The following is a 19,843-nucleotide window of genomic DNA, read 5'->3' as shown; positions in this document are numbered from 1 at the left end:
TAACAGTGTACAGATTAATAACAAATTAATAAAGAGAAGGAATATAAAGCTTAGAATTCCTTGAACAAACTGTCAATTTAAAAGGCTAGAATTCCAACCTAAACACTGAAATACATCAGGCACTCAGTTAAAGACAGATAGGAGAATTATTATGCTTACAAGTCCAATGTTTCACCAACAGTAAACATCCTTCCTTGAAAGATTTATTACAGGCATTCTTTTAAAGTACTGGTTACAAATAAAATTTATTACACTATTTAAATGACTAAAAATCAGAATGGATGCTTTTGAGTCAGTGAAAAACTGAAGAAATAAACTCCAAATGAAGTGTTCTGTATATCAAGTTAAAACAAAGTATTTCCTTTAGGACACTATTGTCAAATTACACTGATATTTAAAAAATCCCAACATATTCTGTTGAGCTTTTGATGTGGTTTTAGAAAAGTTATTCTGGTTCCTAAGAATTCCGATTGGATGTTTAAAACCTTGTGAGTCCAGAGGATAGGAAACCTTGCGAATACTTTAACTGATGCCACAACCACATGGAAAGAAAAAAAAGAAGGTAATTTCTACAGACACATACACAGAAATCTACTTTTTATATAAACTGCAGTAGATAAAAATATGAGTATGAATCCACATACTCATATTTTCTCTTCAAGGCATGATTTATTTGCTTCCTAATTCCAATTATGGCATGACCTGTACAGAAAAATTGCCATGTTCACTTGATCATATTTACTCAGAGTTTCTTGGAAACAGGAAAACCCCTAATACTTAGTACAAGACAGCTTCTAGATGGAAAGAGCTTTCAGAAGCATCTTTATCAGATTATGGAGAAGAAAGTTGGAACTATATTCTAATTAAAGAACAGAACATGTGTGTCTATTTATTGCATTCACTTTAACTGTTTTCCCTGTGTTTTTGCATATTTAAAAAAAAAGGTTCCAGACAGAGAATAGCTGTACAATTCTTAATCAACTAAAATCCAGTAACCGTGATCATTCCTATAGTGAATCATCACACTCACTTATATCAGTAACTGTTTCCATTGAGATTAAACAAGACCTTATTTCTTCCCCTAAATTTAAGAAGTATGCAAGAATTCATCATAGAAATGAGCAGCTTTAGTGCTGTTCTCAATGCTGTTTGGCTTGCACGCAGGATTTGTGGGTAACAGATATCAACAGAAAACTATAAAATATGTAACATAAGCAATCTCAAACTGAACCAAAAAATATATTTTTATAAGAACCTTGCATACAAACCTGTAAGACGAAGTGTTTTCATGATCTAGGACCGTATTAGTTGCTAAAATCCCTCGTGCTGAATCGATTAGAAATGCTGCATTTTCATTACCAGATAAAATTGAGTATTCAGTTTCTCCATTCAGCCCACTGTCAAGGTCAGTTGCAAATACCTGTTTGGGAGCAAAACTGAGATTTAATTCAAAATGGCAGAATGCAATTTCAGAAAGAAAACCCCTTTACTAAAGTCATGTATTTCTGGTTACTTTTGACTGCACAGATTTAAACAAATAATCATACTGGTCCCCAACATGAGTGTCATGTGAGGTCACAAAAATCTGCTCGTGATAGGAAGCACACGAATTTTTTCCCTGAGCAATCTGAAATTCAACTACGTAAAGCACTAGGGTTGAACATAATAATTGGAAACTGCTTATATTACTAACAAGCCCTTAAAGTATTACTGCTATACTAATAGAAAAAGGATAAAATAATTAGATGAAGTTTCCAGATACCTTTCATGGAATAGTTCATTAATTACTTTTTAAAATACAAACCAGAAAATGAAAAAAGGGCAGAGGCAAGCTACAAAACCAGCAGAATACGTAACATTCAGCAACAGTGAACAGGTTTCTCAAAGACTCCTCTGGCTGTTTGAAGAGCCGTCTTCACATTTTTCTGGTTGCTGAACAAGCATTATAATCAGCACAGGATCCAAACCATAGCAGAGGCAACAAGACAGACTGAATAAAGGAAATAGAATGTATTCTGTCATAAAATTTTGACTACACATCTGTGTTGACTGCTTTTTGATTTTTCTCCATTCCTGGACATATGTTTCTCTAAATACAATGTCCATCAGTTTCTAATCACTTCGCCCTGGAGGCATTTGTAGCTTTCCATTTATTTATTCTCTAGAGGAGGAATATCTTTAGTACCTAACATGACCCTCACTGTGACCTGACTTGCAATGCAAGAACATGAACTGAAGAAATAATGCGTTCTTCTAGTTCAACTGATGTCTTCTTTTGCTCTAACATGGCCAGCTGGAAACACTTTCAGAGAATAGATCCATTCAGAGGAAGAAATGTTTACACATTTAAATTGAGACAAGCTGCTCTTTAGGCATCAAGTTTTAAATTGAACACTTGGGCTGACTCTACTGTTCTGATGAGTTGAAAGTATTCTTTTTATTGCTATAGACCTTTCAGTAGATGCCTTAATGCAAGACCCAGCCTTATATTATAACCAGAACCACAGCTTTGAATGGTGTTTTTCAACTACTTGAAGAGAAAAACAGAAAATTAAAAACCAAAAAACCAAAAAAACACAACAACAACAACAAAAAATTTCAAGTCCAGCTGCACAACTATTAAGAAGATAAGAATTATATAAAAAATTATCTTTCAACTTAAATAAATCGAAATGTGGTCTAGAAAAAAAAAAATAATATTTTAGATATTTAATCAAAGTAGTAGCAACACCAAGAACCACACTTTCAGTTTTTAAGAGACAGTGATCCAGAACAGACTTATCAGGATTGTAATCATGAACAGATCAACCAAACTTCTTTTTAGCTACAGCACTGGGCTTGAGAAGGTGTATTTCCACTTACCTGTATGATGTCTGTTTTAGGACTTTGGCCTTCCCATACTGATGCTCTGTAATAGCTTTGCTCAAATTTAGGTACATTGTCATTCACATCTTGTATCAAAACTGTCACTCCACAGAGTGCTGAGTTTAAGCTATTTTCAGCCAAAACTGACAAATGTATTTTATTCTTAACTTCATAATCAAGAAACTTTGGCTCTTTTACTGTGATTGCACCTGGTTTATTAAAACAAAAAATAGAATAAAAAGGGAGATGTGATATATGTATTCAGGAAAAACCATGCACAAATGAAGTTATGGAGTACCTAACATATATGGTCTCCTTTACTGAACACATGACCAAATTTCAGCAAGCTCCCTTCCCACCATGTTGTTCTTCTTCTATGTAACATCACCCCACATGCTAATTACTGTACAAGTCTTGGATAGTGGATTTTTTGCTGAACAACTACCACATTGGCAATTTCCTAAAACAAAGCTGATTTACTTGTAGAGGAATAGACAGGAAGAAAGTGGCTGCATGATGTGTGCTTCTTGACATGTGACAGTGAGCCAGCTATGCCTCTTGAGTGATTCTTGTCCTTCATCTGAGAGTGGCTACATCCAACCCTCCATCTATATCCAAATTGGGCAACAGCTGTATCAATTTCCGCAATGTCTTTGAAAATCCATGGGCATTATTTTGATGTTCTAGGTAATACAGTAATGCACTCAAAATTCATCATTACCTCTAAACATCAAATATAGTTATTTGTATGTTAATTTCATTAGAATTGAAATTCAGGTTTGCATAGATTTTTCAATAATAATGCCATAAATATCTATATCCCAAGCTGTGATAGCAGAAGAACTCATCTACTGTGGCTCTCCAAGCTAGTGCTTTTTAGTTTTTGTTTTCTATGATAAGAAGCAATTATTGGCTACTCCTTATGGATCTGTCCAGTGTTCAAGAATTGCATCTTGAACATAAAGATTTCAAAGCTCTCAGGTACAACAAAGCTCTCCTCAGTATAACACTTAAAAATTATTTTATTCTATATACAGAAAAAGTAAAATAGACAGTGATAGAAGGAATACACTTCAAGATGACAGAGAGTAACTGGCAGATGATAGTGTAGAGTGGAGCAAATAACCAAGTTTGAGTTATACCACCTAGGAGGAACAAGTGAAAGAACCAGAGTTGCTCATTCTAGAGAAGTGCACATAAAAAAGAAACAGGGTAGCAGTCTCCAAATATCTAAAGACTAGGGGTTTTTTGTCTTTGTCTTACGTCTACTATTACTAGGTTAAGAAGTATTAAGTTTAAATAATTTCAACAAGCATTCAGATAAGTATGAATAAAAACTTTCCAACTGCTAAGACAGACTACTGAGGGGGTTTGCAGAATTTGTCTTTGGATCGCTTCCTACTATACTTTATATGATTCTACAATATAATGAATCCTCCTAGAATGGGAGAAAATCTCCAAAGTGCAGTTAATTAACATCAGTGCTTATAAAGATAAGTAGAGCAGACCTTTGGGTATTAAAAATACCTAACACAGAAACGGCATCAATATAGCTCAAAATATGTCTGCTGTAGAAACAATGGCTAGAGTTATTGGTGTCATAATTAATGCTTTTAAAATGTCCTGAAAGGCTGCACTTCAATTAACATTTTCTAAAAAACAAAAGAAAGAAACCAGAAGAAACCACAATGGCTCAAATTTCTCAAAAGAAGACTTATGACATGCACTGCTATAGAAATTCCGCTATTGTTTGTGAAGAGAGTGCTTCTGAGACTCTTAGATACATCATGTAACCACTTTTCAGCCTGGCTTGGTAAAAATAAAGGAAAATCCCATTTGAGAATCACTTTCTTGAGGATAAACTTATCTCAGTCTTTTAAGATTAATCTTAAAGATGTGCTTTAAAATTAATCTTTCTGACTTTATTTCAGTGAAAGAAAGACTTAGAGATCAAGTGTATGCACTTTAAGTGCCCTTCATCTAAACAAACCAAACCAATTTTAACTGTCCATCAGCATCAAACATGCTAGCTTTACAGGAGTAAAGCCACTTGATACCTGCAGACATCAGAATAATCAGAGACTAAAGCCTCCAGGAAGTCAGGGAGAAAGCCAATTGCTAAGAGTACAAACTATTTACACTATTTCTGAGGAAAACTGTTTACATTGTCTATGCAATCTCAGAAAGACTACAGCTATTCAGAAGGCAAATTCTTTTGTTGCAGATGTTTAGAAGATGAGAGGCAACCAGAGTAGCTATGCTCTCTTACATGCCTTAGATAAAAGCATGTAAATACACATGGGGAATGTGCTGCTCTCCTGCCATCCAAATTTCCTGACTGAAGAGCAGGTGAAGCAGATCTGCTGCAGAATGCAAATACAATTGCAAAAAAAGAAAGCACAAAATCGACTTTCAGACTTGTCAAGGTTTGCCTGAAACAAATAGCATCAAACTCAGCAAGGGTCCAATGCTTCTTATCTTAAGAGTGTTTTGAAGGATTATGTTTATTGAGTTTTTGGGCAGCTTGATGATGAGAAACAAAGTGGCATCTCAGCCTCGGATCACAAACCAGTAGTTTATCAACTCCCAGCATCTGGTGATCAATAGTTAATCAGAACTGAGTGTTTTAAACAGGTACACTGGTGTTCAACTTCTTTCCACATCGAGTTTACACTACTGCAGGTCTCTCCTGTAGTAAAACATTCCTGGTTTTACTAATGATTTATTCATTGTAACAGGACAGTTATACTCTTAAGGCATGTACCCCCTGCTCTTGCAGTAGGAGCTTGCTTTATTTTAGAGACTAAGCTACACACAGACACTTGAAGAAAAATATGCATTTATAAAAATGTACCTGTAATGGGGTGTATGGAAAATACGCTTTCCTTGTCACTGAAGATGCTGTATTTTATGCTTTCTCCTGTCAATTTGCGTTCATATGCTTTTATGGTTAGAAGCGATGTACCTATGAAAGCAATGCAACATTTTCATCATGTCCACTTTAGAAGGTTTTATTCTAATTTTGTATTACTGTGATTAATAGCAGGTGCACAGCCAAACATCTGTGTATTAGGTGAGATGGTTCTTCATGAATTAAAATAGTAGACAATAACAACAACTCTTCTATGAGTTTCAGGGCATTACAATTTCATAGACAGGGCACTGCCTATTCCTCCTTGCCCAGTAAATTACTCATCTGATCACAATTTCATCACCTGTCTAAATAAAATGATGAGTTTTAACTTCTCCTAACTGCAAAGATTTCCTAATTTTTCACACTACATGAATTATGACTTACCTGAGATCCTATGTATTCCTTTTATTCAGGTTATGCCATTTGTGGTCACTTAAATCCCACTTTTTCATTAATTCTTTTAAGAAAACTAGTCCTTTCTTCTTTTGTGCAGCATAGGAATGCATGATACCCCTGAATCACCATAAAAAGTTTATTTTCACTCATTTATGTGAATTCTATTGGGATTTCTAAACAATATTATAAATTAAATATTCTTTTCAATTAGCCATCTTTTAACAGAGGGAATCAAGAGATGAAACTACATGCATAATTATGTGTCAATTCAAGCAGAATCCAAATTCCATGAAAAGAGCGATAATTTAATATAGAATACAAGAGACATGAAATAAAAATCCTGTTTGAAATGGGATTAGAGGAAAAATGGGGAACAGAATACATTATCTTGTTTTAACAGAAATGCATCAAGTTTAAAAACCAAGATTTCCAAATAATTATTCCTTTCAAGTGAGTTACGAACTTTTTTAGCAGATATGACAACTTCTTTTAATGGATTTTAATTATGTAATTTAATTGTAATTGATTCCGTGCAACTGTGATGGAGTGAGGCTACTGTGCAACCTGAACTCTTCCAAACAGCATCACAGATAACTAGCTATTTTGTTATATTACAAAGGGCATGCTGTTCACGCTCAGTGTCCTGCATGTCAGAGGCAAGGACCTGTATCTTTAGTGTAAAAATGAGAGGGAGGAAACATTGCTGTTACAATTATCTATCTGCTATCCTTTCTTTTTTTTAGCATTGTTACTAATTTTTAAACACAGGAAATTTTGGTTTGTCACTTGCTCCCAAAATCTGACTATCAAAAGCAAAACCCTGCCACTTTTAACAGATGTAATTTTCTGTACTAGTCAGTATGTTTGTAAGCTATTTATAAAAATAAGTTCTGGAAGTAAAATAACCACACAATGGGTAAAGACTGCACTGTTGCTTTTTTTCTTTTTTTTTTTTAGGAACTAAAATAGGGAGTTGTAGGATGAATTTTCATTGCCAAGGAACTTTGATGTACTACAAGAGCCTGCAAGCACAATCATTCATAGCATCCTCAGAGCAGACTTTAAGATAAGAAAAAGGTTCAACTTTTGAAAAACATCACTATTTATCTTCTAATGCTTTCAACAGTCCTTCTGTTTGTTTGCTTGTGTGTTTAAGAACAAAACCTACCAGAAGTAAAGGAAGCAGCATCGTATCTTCTTGAATTCCTGTTTTTCAGGGTTTAGGTTAATAAACTGTTGCTTTAAGTCTTCAAACCCTAATCCTTTATGTTTCCTATTTTTCACATAGTTAAAATTGTTTACAATTCTTTTTGGCAGAGAACAAACTTCTCTGATTCTGATACTTTTCACAGAAAATTACTCCTTCAAATAGTGAATTTTATAGTTCATTGTCAAAAAAATATGACCCACCTGTGAGGTTTGTTGTGTTACCTATTGTAACACAAACAGGTCCCACACCAGTAAATAGCAAAAGGTAGTACCCATCTGATGAAGCTCACAATTTCAAATACACATGATTCAAATACTGCTTCAGGTAGAGGTCACAAAATATAACACTTAACCTGGAGAAAATTAAGACGAAAGTAGCTTTCTGGCTGTAAAGAAACAGCACGATGTGTATGAGATCAACACTGAAGCTAGTGCAAAGAAGGAGGTAGATCAGGATCATAGAAGAATGCAGAATGGCTTGAAACACTATGTAATTGACTTCTGAATTAGTTAAAAATGTTAAAGGAAGTGAAGAGTGATTTAAAATCTTTATCTTCAGGTTTTTTGGTTGTTTCCTTTTTTCAGTTCAATCACAGACAACCTAACTGCATTTGAAAGTACCTCAAACTGCTTTAAATAGCCTCACACCAACCTCTGCATTATGCCCACCTACTTGAAACTGAAGCATAGCAGCACAGACAGTATTTGCCTACCTGGCCAAGTACTGGCCATGGTGTTAGGCCATAACATATACACTAGAACTGAGCTAATGTATCACTATATCATTGTTTTCCTTCTCTCTTCAGTACCAATTATGGTAGTCTCTTTTCTCCTCCTCTGCCATCTAACCCCCTTTCATCCTTGTCATTATTTCTTGAAACCCCTTAATTGCTTATGAAAGGAAAAGCTAACTGAGCACAAAGAGTAAGAGATTAATTACAGAGAGGCTATATATTCGATATCTAATAGAAAAAAAATAGAGGAGTTAACAAGTTTTACTAGTGAATTTGTCTCCAGTGAAGCACAAGACCATTCAAGTAAAAGCTTGGAGAATAATAAAGGTTTCTTACCCTCTGGAGACTGCAGTGACTTGATTATTTATTGACTGGCTTCTAAGCACTTGTTGTACTGCAGTTTATAATATGTAAAGACATTAAATGTTCAATAATAAACAAAAAGTAGAAGAATGGGGTTTTCTGAAGGTCAAACTTGGAGGTCAAACACTTAAATTAAAATATGACCACAAGGACCAGCTCCTAAGGCACTCATGCAGTTGATGAGTTCAGACTAAATTAAGACCAGTTGACGAGTCCAGACTAAATTAAGACTAAGGACCCTTGGCTCTGGCTTTTGTTGATTATACTATTCAGATTTTTGATTATTTTAAAAATAAACTTTCTACTTTAACTCTATTAGTTAAGGTAGAAAAATAAAATTAGGAGAAAAAGTCACATTTATTAATACCAGGTCTACAAATAATCAGTGCACAATGTAAATCTCCCTGGACTAAATACACTGGTACCATTCATATTTATAGGGGTCCCAGGATCACATATATTCTATAAGCTAACTTCTATGAGAGTTTTAATTATAATCACACTTTTTCCCCTGAAATGTAAAATATTTGATGTTTATTTACGCTTATATAAATAAGAAAGTACTAAAAAAACAGCCAAAAAATTATTAGTGTTTAGTAAAATCTCTCATACTCTAAAAAGCATTTTATCTTCTTAACAAATAAACTTTTATTAAATAGACAAACTAATATTTTGGGATGAAACCTTCTTGTTTAGCTTGCAGCTTTGCTCAATTTCTTTTAATCAAAACATCTTAAATCAGGTATTATTTATATTTTCTACAGATTGAATGTGACAATATGTGCCTATGGCATTCTGATACCACAGTTCCTTGGGGCATCTTATAATTCCAGGGTGGATTCTCTAGCCTGACCTCAGATTTTATCTACACTTAGGAAAATTTAGGATCAGATCAGTTTATCTATTGCCATAAAGCCCTGATTTTAATTTTCTTTCTTTAAACCTAACAAAACCTATCTTCCCTCTTACTATTTTTCCTTAACTAGAACAAAATTTTAATGCAGGATTAATGCAGGTTAATCCCATCTCTCCTGAAAAGACTGAAACACCAGGACCTTGACTTTACTTTGCTGGGAAGCCTGACAAACAGGTTCTCAGGATATTTTCTGAACATACAAGCTGCTGCAGCAAGGGAGAGACAAAATTGAGAGCCTGGAGCTCACCGATGGAGCACCCTGGTTTCTCTGCTTCCCAGACATCTAGGATGGAGGGCCCCATACATCACCACAATTGACTCTCCATGGGTTTTATCAATGAAAAGGCAGAAGATGATAGATTTAACATACATTGCTGTGGCATCCAAACTGTAGCTTCTGGAAGCAGCAACTCCCCCAGGGCAGAATCTCATTTGCAAAGTGACACACAAGTGAACACTGTACAGGGCTGACTCTAGCAAAACAGGGCTTTGAGGCCTTGGGTTGTTGGTTATTTACACTCACAAAAAAAAAAAATCAGTTTTATGGTGTCAAAACTACCTGTAAATTGTGGTCAAATTAATGGAATAAAAGCAATTTTTTTTAAAATTGCAGGACAAATATGTTAAGGGATTTTCTTTTAATTTTGTTTCCGCATTTGTAATAGAAGCAATAAATGAAGCACACTAAAGAATTTATCCTGCAGGTTCCCTACTCAGAGGGTTCAGCATAGAGTGAAAGGGAAATAAATACTCCTCCGCCTAAGAAGACCTGAACCTACACCTTTCATATTTCAGTAGAGTGTTTTAACCACCCGTGTACTGCATGCTCTACTCTTCCCTGTTGGAAGCCTTCTGCTTTTTCCAAAATCCCACATTTTCTGACAAACAGGGAAAGAGCTAGAAGGATGCTCTAGTTCGGTGCTTTGATTGCTCACCGCAACTTTTTCAAGATAGCCTGAAAGCAAAATATTTCATCTATGGTTAAAAAAAAAAAAAAAAAGGTCATGGAATTAAAAAAAAAATCAAACCCCACCTTATTGCCTATTTTTGATGTGTTAATTGAAACATCAGTAATACTCACAGCATTATCTTTACCTTAAAATACACTGATGAAAATTAGGCTTTTAGTCCCAAACAGGCACAGAGGAAGGAATAGCTGAGTAACCACAGCAGTAATTACTGCAACAGCAGTCTTCACCTTTCATCCTTTTTTCTGTTTGTAATAATCTAAGAATATTGATTGGTTTTTCAAATTTATTAACATATTTCTTTTTTACGGGTTCCTAATCGAATATGTAGGTTATTAGTCAAGATCTAAGAATTCACTAGTCTCACAATAGCCTTAGGATATAAAAGAATATCGCTTTAGTTTTACTGAGGGAAATTTGAACTATAAAGAGGATAAATGACTTTTTCAAGGTCAGACTTATGAGGCAGTGTTTGAATCAAGAATACAGCGCAGGTCAGATCTCTAAATACTTCTGGTCAATTGTACAGTGGAATTTGTGGGCAGAAAAATGTGAAAGGGGCTCCTTTCTGCCTTTATTAGGATGAAGCAGGAAAAGGTACTTACCGTATATAACTGGCATGAGATACAACTACTAATAGTCTCAGAATGATAAAAAGTAGAGCAGTAATTCTTATTACTATATGGAGCAAAAATAAGTCTGTAAGCATCTTGTGATTGAAGCTGGTTTGTCTACAGGTAGCTTTCAACAGTGCAGACTCTACTTAGAGGTACACTGTAGAACCTGTCCAAGTTACAATGTTCCACAGCCTCCAAATTCCTCCTCCCTTCACCCCTCATATTCCCCATTCTCTTACTTTTGGAAAGTCCAGATTTTCAGTAAGGTTTTACAGTATCTCTGCGAGCTACTACCACTTATGAAGGGTTTTGCAAAACCATGAAATGTCATGTTGGAACTGGTAAACACCACTCATCTCATCTGAGCTTGTGTGCATTGAGAAGTGAAATGACAAGGTCACTAAAGTAATTTTGCTAAAAGAGTGAACCCACTGATGCTCAGGGCATCCCAGGCTGAGGAGTGGAAACGCACCACCTTTGACAAGGGAGCTTCTGTTTATTGTGAGCATTGCTGCTGTATGTGGGCAGCAAACTCAGGCGCTAAACAATGCCTCCAACTTCTTTTTCATGCTTGTGCACTGGAAAAGGGCAGACAGGTATTTGCTACATCCAAATTAACTTTTCCCCGCTGCTTCACAGGGAAAAGGCTTCCCTATACTATTCATTACAATTATGATTCCAAAATGAGGGGAGATGGGCAACTTCAAGAACACAAATTGGGATCTGATGCCCACCTGCTGCACTGTTCTCAGGCATGCTTGCTTCATACAGGCTATGGCTGAACGAAATCTCCTCCTTTTGTTCTTCTGTAAAGATAATGACCATAGCTGTGGCTGTTCGAGGTGAGACACCTTGATCCGAAGCCATCACTACCAGCTGGGTACTGAAGTCCTTGGAAGCCAAGGGCTCCTGAAGAATAATGTCACCGGTTTTCATGTCGATTTGAAATACGGTTTCTGCTATCATCAAACTAAAAACAACAGCTCCATTTGACCCCAGATCCATGTCTTCTGCTCTCACAGTGGCTACTGTCTCATTCACAGGGGTTTCAGCAGGCACAAAGGACCTGATAGGATTCTGCAAGAAAATGGGATCGTTGTCATTGACATCATCAACGTGCACCACAACACTGACAGTGGTGCTTCTTGGCAAATGTGTGCTACAGTCACTTGCCACAGCCCTAAATGTATACTGGGATTTGGTCTCCCGATCCAATGCCTTCATAGTAACTATAGACCCAGTTACACTGTCAATAGCAAATGCTCCAAAGGTGTCATCAATGAGGGAATATGTAACTTCACCATTCAGGCCATCATCTTCATCAGAAGCAGAGAGGTGCAGGATGGCTGAGCCTTCCTCTAGGTCTTCTCTCACGGAGATTTGATACTGGGTCTTTGCAAACAATGGGTTGTGGTCATTTTCATCCAAGACTGTTAGATAGAGCTGTGCAGTGGAGCTTCTTGAGGGACTCCCTAGGTCACGGCATTCAATTACAAGAGTGAAGCTGCTGACGTCTTCTCTGTCTAAGCTACGAGTGACAAGCAGTTTTCCTGAAGTGACATTTACTGTGAAGTATTCTCCAACATTTCCACCTTTCAAACACATTAAAAACAAACTGGTCACAAACAATTGCTTTTGAAAAAAGAATCCCTTGTGAACACTGCTATGTTAATTGCAATAACATGATGCAATTGCTCATACAGCTGGTGCGCTCATGTGCCTTTCACATTTTTTATTCCTCTTATATGAATTAAAACCTGCATTTCATTTAAATCAGTGGGTGGCAATGACAGCAAATACAGAATGTCATATCATTTTGCAGAATGGCTATTTTGCCAGATGCGTATCTTTTTATAAGGTGTGCTGCTTTGAGAAAAACCTCCTGCGACTACGCTGCCACATAAAGTGACCTCTTCCCAACCTTAGTTACAAATTCCAGAAACCTATAAAGCATTGCTGACAGTTGTAATTACTTGCTCTTTGTTCTCTTCTACAAACCTGTCTCTTGGAAGTGAATAGTTGTGCAAGATCTTGATTTGGGGGGCGTGGGAGAAGGAGGTAAATAGAAATAATAATATAAAATAAACTATATTTATTCAAGTATAAATAAATATAATAAAGCAGTCAACAGAAAAGTCAGGGTGTTTGGTAACAGTGAATGGCATACCTACTTTATAATACGTAGAAAGACAATTAAGGATCACAAAAGATTGTGAAATTAAACCCAAGAAAACATAAAGGAATTTATAACTGTTTCTTCAAAGAAAAATGTGTTGGCTATTACCACAGTAGCTATTTGCCTACATTTGAGATACTGTTGAGGGCCACAAACCAAAGTAAGTGCAGCAAACGTGTATTTGTGCAAAGATATTACAGGAGGCCTTGAATAGCTGTGGAGCTTACATTGGCACAGTAGACATGGGAAGAGCTTGACAATACGAAACCCAAGTATGACATTACTAATTGCTCGGTGAAAGCAGCTCTCATGAAATAAAACAGATAAAACTAATAAAATTAGATTATTGTACTCATTTGCAAGGACATATGACATTTAGAAATTCCACAACTATAACAAATGGACAAAATTATGCCCTCATGATTAATGACTCCTTCCAGCATTTGGTAGTCTTTTTGGTTTTCTTTTCTGTAGTATTTCAAATCCAGAAAGCAGACTGAAAGTATGCCTGGCAAGTGCTTATTAATGCTAACAAAGGGGTGAAGAATCTTTTTTTTCTTCCACATAAAATAAGCATATGGACAAGATGGGAGCTAGGGAGGCCTGGTAAAATCTGAATCTTGGATACTGCTGTTTATATACTTCCTGATTTATGCTAACAAAAATGATGGAGTATAACTTACCAATTATTTTGTATCTTAGAGCTCCATTATTGCCATCATCCATATCTACAGCCCGCATAATGTAAATGACAGAAGGCTCTTGATTCTCTGGAATACAAATCTCAGAGGTGGGTAGAAGAAATGTGGGAGAGTGATCGTTTTCATCCAGCACTGTGCAGATAACTGTTACTGTGCTCGAAAGCAATGGGTTTCCACTATCTCGAACCAAAACTAAGATAAATAAAAAGAAAGCAAATTTTATACAGTGGTTGCAGGTTCAGCAAGAGATGTTCCTTAATAATAGCAGATTAGGAGAGCTCTTTGTGCTATGCAAAAAGTGCTCTTCTGTACCTGAAAATCTTACCACTTCCATCTAATTCAGATGGCATGAAAAAGGGTAATGATGATAGTAACACCACACCCATCCTCACTTCTCATTTTAAAGGCACTCATAGACATTTCACACTGTTACCTTTAATATGGAAAACCTCCTGGGTTTCCCTGTCCAGTGATGCAGCTGTTACGAGTTCTCCACTGTCTGAGTTCATCTTGAAATTCTCATAATCAGGTCCTGGTAAGATTTCATATTGAAGCAGGGAATTCAATCCTTAAAAGCAGAATGGAAGTCTTAGTAGAACACAGCCACACATTCAGGCCTACAGATTTGTCTCTTTTTTTCTTCTCCTCCCAGGGAAATGGGTTAATGATGATCTTATTTTTAATACAGTAACTGCTTCTTCATTAGCACACAAGATACAAATTCAAAATCTGGTTCTTCAAAATCTTTGTCCAGATGCTGCTTTGTGCCTAGCTTTTCCAGCTACTCAAAGTGACCCCAACAACATTTCTAGGCACTCAGGGCACACCTTCCAACAAGCTGACATATTAACATGACACAAGAGAGCATAAACTTAGTGGAATCTATACATTTGTCTTCTGCTTTCCCAAAGTAGTTAGTTTATTTCTCAACAGGATGTCAGGCAGAGTATTGAGCTGCTCTGGTTCTCCACTTAACTTCACTCGGAGCCAACGCAAGTATTTCTATACAGTACAACACTGAATAGTATAAACATTCCGAAAAAACATCCACTTCTTGGCATGACCACCAGTTCTAAGCATTCATTATACTGAGCAGGCAGGTGTCTAAGCCCCACCAGGTCTCACAGGCTAGCCAGCTCCTAGCTGTCTTCAACAGAAAAGCCAATTTGGTGTGCTATGGGAATGTTCATCTCAGACCTTTTAGCCTGCTCCCACTTGTAGCGGTCTCTGAAATAATACTGCTTGGGTTTATAAAGTCATGCAGGATTTCCAGAAGGGAAGGCTTAAATAGTTCCTTCCGTCCAAGTTTTTCTGAATGCCAATTTCATTCATTTCTTAATCATACCTACCATTTGTACATAGCACAGGGATATTAGCTTTCCTGTCTTTCTCTAGGAAATAGGCTAAAACTGTACAGGCTTTTGAAAACCTCTCTTTCAAAGTTGCCTGAATTGAACAAGAAATATGATTCTACATTCTTACTTATTATGGTTATGAAATAATTTCTTTCATATTTCTTCTAGTTTCAACACCCTCCTGAGGAAAGTACAATGTCATCTCCATCACACTTAGGATATTATTAATTTTAGTGAGTTTAATCCTACATTATACTTGAAGGGCTTGTACTATTGTGCTTTTTATTTTTCTTTCAAATTTTTCTACGTTTCATTCAATCATTCTGTGTTTTCCCAACCAACAATCAGTCTTTTAGTAGGGCAGGGACAGTTGGTGCACCTGGAAAACTACACCACTTCTAGTCATGGGAAATGTGCTATTCAGTCAAACACTGTCTGCCTGTTCTCTGCTGCAGTCAAAACCAGGACAATCAGCGCTGGAATTGGTGGAGAAATACCAGCATGAGAGAAGAAACAGAGCCTACAGTTTTTAACATCCATGATTTCCTTTGTTTGTCTTTGAATAGCTTTGCTAAATAGTTGACAACACTACTCAAAATTTGATTAAGAGAATTACTACTGTAAATGCATTTGCACCTAAATGAAGTCAAGGGAAGGATATACTCATACAATACACAGCAGAAGGAAAAATGAGTTACAGAAATCCTTCCAGCTTTCCAGCAGGAAGGAGAAAAATCACAGCAGTAACGACAATCAAGGAGAATGTCTTGAAAGTTTCAGGTTACCAACTAACACTCCCTGATCTGCCCATACTGGATACCATTCAATTATTTTGATAAACATATTTACAACTCTGCCTGCATTTATCTATTCTTAATCACCAATATGCTACAGATGGGGGAAAAAAGGACACATGACATTGTAAAGCTGATATTAACTACTAGCCTTTGGTCTGCTGCAACTGAACTGCTTCCACCCAGCACCTTCACTGGCAGATTTCACAATGGCCATTATTTACAGACAGTGCCAAAAAACACATAGGTGCCATTCAAGTTGACTATTCACACGCCGCTGAAATTAAACTTTTAACCCTCCAAGGACACAGATATGTGACACCTTAATTAGATTTCTCTACCAAGCACTTACTGCCTTCTTTCTCATATTCAGCTGTTAGGAGCTTACACCTAGCAGCAGGAGAAAGCTGCACACCCTGCCCAAGAGAGGAGCATGACAACTCTATGCATTCATATAACACGGCACAACATCTGACAAGTCTGCACTTGATCCACCCTGTTGGTAAATGATTCAGTAATGCTAGTCACATTTGGGGGGCTAAAATTACACACTGAAATGAGAAACCAACAATTCTTATCCTGCATAACAAACTGGAAGAGGAGCTAAGCCCCTTCCTTGCAGGATCCCTTTCCTGCAGGCAAAATGGCAGGGTGGATGCACGGTGTCTGAGCAGCAGCCAGAGAAAAGCTTCAGCCCCTTTCCTGTTCCCTCGCCACAGCACCAGCAGCCTCTGTGCTCCCACAGCTTCTCAGAAGCAGCAGCTGTGGCATTACATTTTGCCAAGACCAGTGAAGAAGCAATGGGAGTAAGGTCTCCCCTGTCCCAAATCTAGGCTCAAGTCTCATAATACGAGTGTTGTTAAGAACATGCTAATCTATTAATCTGACCAAGACAAAATGTCTAGTGAATGGCAGCTTGCCCTGTCCCATAACTCTAAGTCAACAGTCCCTTTTAACGTTCTGAGACTTTCCTCCCAAGGTTCCAGACATAACTACTAAACCACAGAGGTCCACATCAGCTTAAAAGCAGACCTTGACAAATGCTAGTTCAGTCCATTCAGAGCTTCTGCAAAGACGTATCTCGAGACAACCCCCTGAACTATATTTAATACGCTGCAGGTATCTTTGTTTTCCCATGCATTTTTTTCCCCACCATTTACCTGTATTGCACAGCGATAGCACAAGGCTGATATTGTCAGTAAAAATGATTCCTCCCTGTGGTCAGTCAAGGAACATATGAAGTAAAAAACCCAGAAAGATCTGTGATAGCAGGAAAGTCATCCACCGAAACTATGCAAACATTACTGGGATGTGAACTGCAATTTAAAGAGCAAATAAAGTAAAAAATATGATGGAAAAAAAAATACAGACCACCATGAGAGGAGCCATCTCATTCAAAAATTCAGTTCCAAAAATATAAGAAAAGTGAGTAGCAATGTACTTATATGACACCTACCTAAATCCTATTTTCTTACCTTATGAGCATCACTTCAGCATTTGTTTAGAACTATGCGGTTACATGCACACGACAGGGGCCAAATCAGGCAAATGTGAACGAAAAAAGAGCCAACAGAAGGACTGTGGTTACTGAAAAATGTATTTAGAAAAAGGCAGGAAGGAGCCATCAGCCACAACAGTGCTGCACCCCAGAGCGTCTACGCAGGCAGGCGCACACTGTGCCACCCAGTACACTTGGAATGCCCTTCCTCTCCACCCAGCCAAGCCAGCCCTGCGACCTCCTCCTAGCGGCTGCCTAGATCTCCCTCTGCTGTATTTCCCATAGGATGTGCAATAAATAAATATAACGGACCGAGAAAGGAGGCAGAGGAAATAAAGCAAATTCCTACTTATTTTCTCTATTATCTTGCAAATTTTTACTTCAAACACTTTTTTTTTTTTTAATATATATATAGTGTGATCCACAAAAGAAAGAAAATACTTGGAAGAGCAAGGTCCAGAGGTAGACTGTAATGCTGCGCAGCTGTCACAAGGATTTTCATTGAAGAGCACTCCTCCCACATTCCCAATTTCCACATACTTTACATACTTGTGGGGAAACGTCTCTTCTGCACAGCACCTCCACTGAGCTCACATCAGCCTTTTGTAATCAATACATACTCTACATTAAAATGACAAATGTTACTGAATACAGAAAACTATTTTCCTAACAAGATCTGTTGTTTTACCTATTTCTTGGGTAGCACAACTGTAAACAATTATAAAGATGTGCAGAAAGTGAACACATAGCAAAAAGAAAGTAATTCACAGAGCTGAGACCACCTTTGGGCCCGCTGCAGCAGTACTGTAATATTTAATTATCTTTCCAGATTTTATCTTTCCTGCAAACCACAGACTCCATGTAACTGCTTCATGTTACACCAACTGTACGTGCCGTGCATGGTATTACTTAAGATAAGAGTCTCTCCAGCACATAGACTACCTGTAACATCATCTGCATTTTAGATATTTTGAAAGAGCAGGTAGTTGTAGAACTGGAGGGATTTTTTTCTTGCTTTGCAAAGACGCTCTCATGTTCAGCCATTACCTGTGATTCAAACAGCATATGAACCACCTCTTCTTACTCGTCTATTCTGCATATGTTTGAAAAGCAGTGCATTAACATTATTATGTATGTAAAATCCTATTTGAAATCCAGAGTGGTTCCACGATCCCCGGCACAGCGCAACTAGCTGGAAAATCTTGGATGACAGTGCCCCTCTCTGGTCAGAAAAGATTAGTGCATATTTGCGGGGTCTCTTACAAAACCTGAATTCGTCTCGCGAACCGTTTTATAACTACACAAAATGTTCTGATTGAGAGCAACAAAACGCTCAAATATTAACTTTAACTGAGCTGAGCATTGCTTGCTGATTTATAACCAGAGCACGCCGGCTACCTTCACATGAAAGGTATAGCACACTGAGTTACTCTGCATCAAGCAAGCGTGCATTTTATGTTTAATTTACCAGTCAGAGCTGAAACTACCCCAGTGTGCAAGTTAGAATACCCCCAAGACCTGAATAAAGGTTGAGGGTCTGAACCAAAAGCCATGTTTTGAGACTCAAAACTGATACATACCTTGGTTAAATCACAACAGCTGTATGCACAAGCAGAACAGGCAGCAAGATTTGATAGGTGTACTATGGTCCACAATGAAATTAATAGCAAAAGGACAGAAATTACCTGCATCTCTGTCCACAGCTTCCACCTTTATGACAAACTGCCCTGGATCCTGGTTTTCACGAACTGCAGTCTCGTAAAGTTGCTTCAGAAATATCGGGGTCTCATCATTAACATCAACAACAATGATGGTTAGAACTTGTGTGGCAGAAAGAGCTGGGCTGCCATCATCAAGAGCCATGACTGTCAAATTGTAGAACTCCTGAGTCTCACGGTCCAGAAATTGGGCTGTAGTTAAGAGTCCTATTATAAAGAAAGAAGTGATTTATAAAGTATTCTGAAGGTATTAAAAAAGTATTCTGATCCAGGTTAGGATCCCAGCTGTTCCAGCACTCACAGCTTCAATGGTAGCATCACTGTGCATGCCGTGCCACTGCAGCAAGGCTTCCAGACTTTGAAGTCAATCATTACATGTGATTAGGCTGACAATTTGCCCAGAAATGCTCATTTTGACGTCAAGGGAAACTCAGATTCATAGAACATTCAAGTGAAGATCAGAGATTCCTTTTTATTTAACTTTGGTCTCAACTTTTTAGCTTTAACTTACATATTTGTCTTCTTTAGCACGTAAGTTATGCAATTAGGAGCTGTACAAATCAGCGTCAGCTATATCCCCCTAATGTATTCAAAACCAGAGTAAGAACCAGAAAATACT

General features: G+C 37.3%; 1 protein-coding gene across 1 annotated transcript in view; it reads right to left on the bottom strand.

Annotated features, from left to right (window-relative positions):
• DCHS2 (dachsous cadherin-related 2) overlaps positions 1-19,843 on the bottom strand; it is a gene marked incomplete at both ends in the record, with an annotated part of 115,252 nt that overhangs the window by 12,756 nt on the left and 82,653 nt on the right. The window contains 7 exon segments of the mRNA XM_080631943.1: positions 1,269-1,420; positions 2,863-3,074; positions 5,720-5,830; positions 11,717-12,574; positions 13,842-14,051; positions 14,293-14,427; positions 19,192-19,431. Coding sequence (XP_080488069.1) covers positions 1,269-1,420; positions 2,863-3,074; positions 5,720-5,830; positions 11,717-12,574; positions 13,842-14,051; positions 14,293-14,427; positions 19,192-19,431 — 1,918 coding nt within the window.

This window comes from Psittacula echo (assembly GCF_963264785.1).
Source record: "Psittacula echo genome assembly, chromosome: 1".
NCBI lineage: Eukaryota > Metazoa > Chordata > Aves > Psittaciformes > Psittacidae > Psittacula > Psittacula echo.
This window is presented reverse-complemented; position numbering and strand designations above follow the sequence as displayed.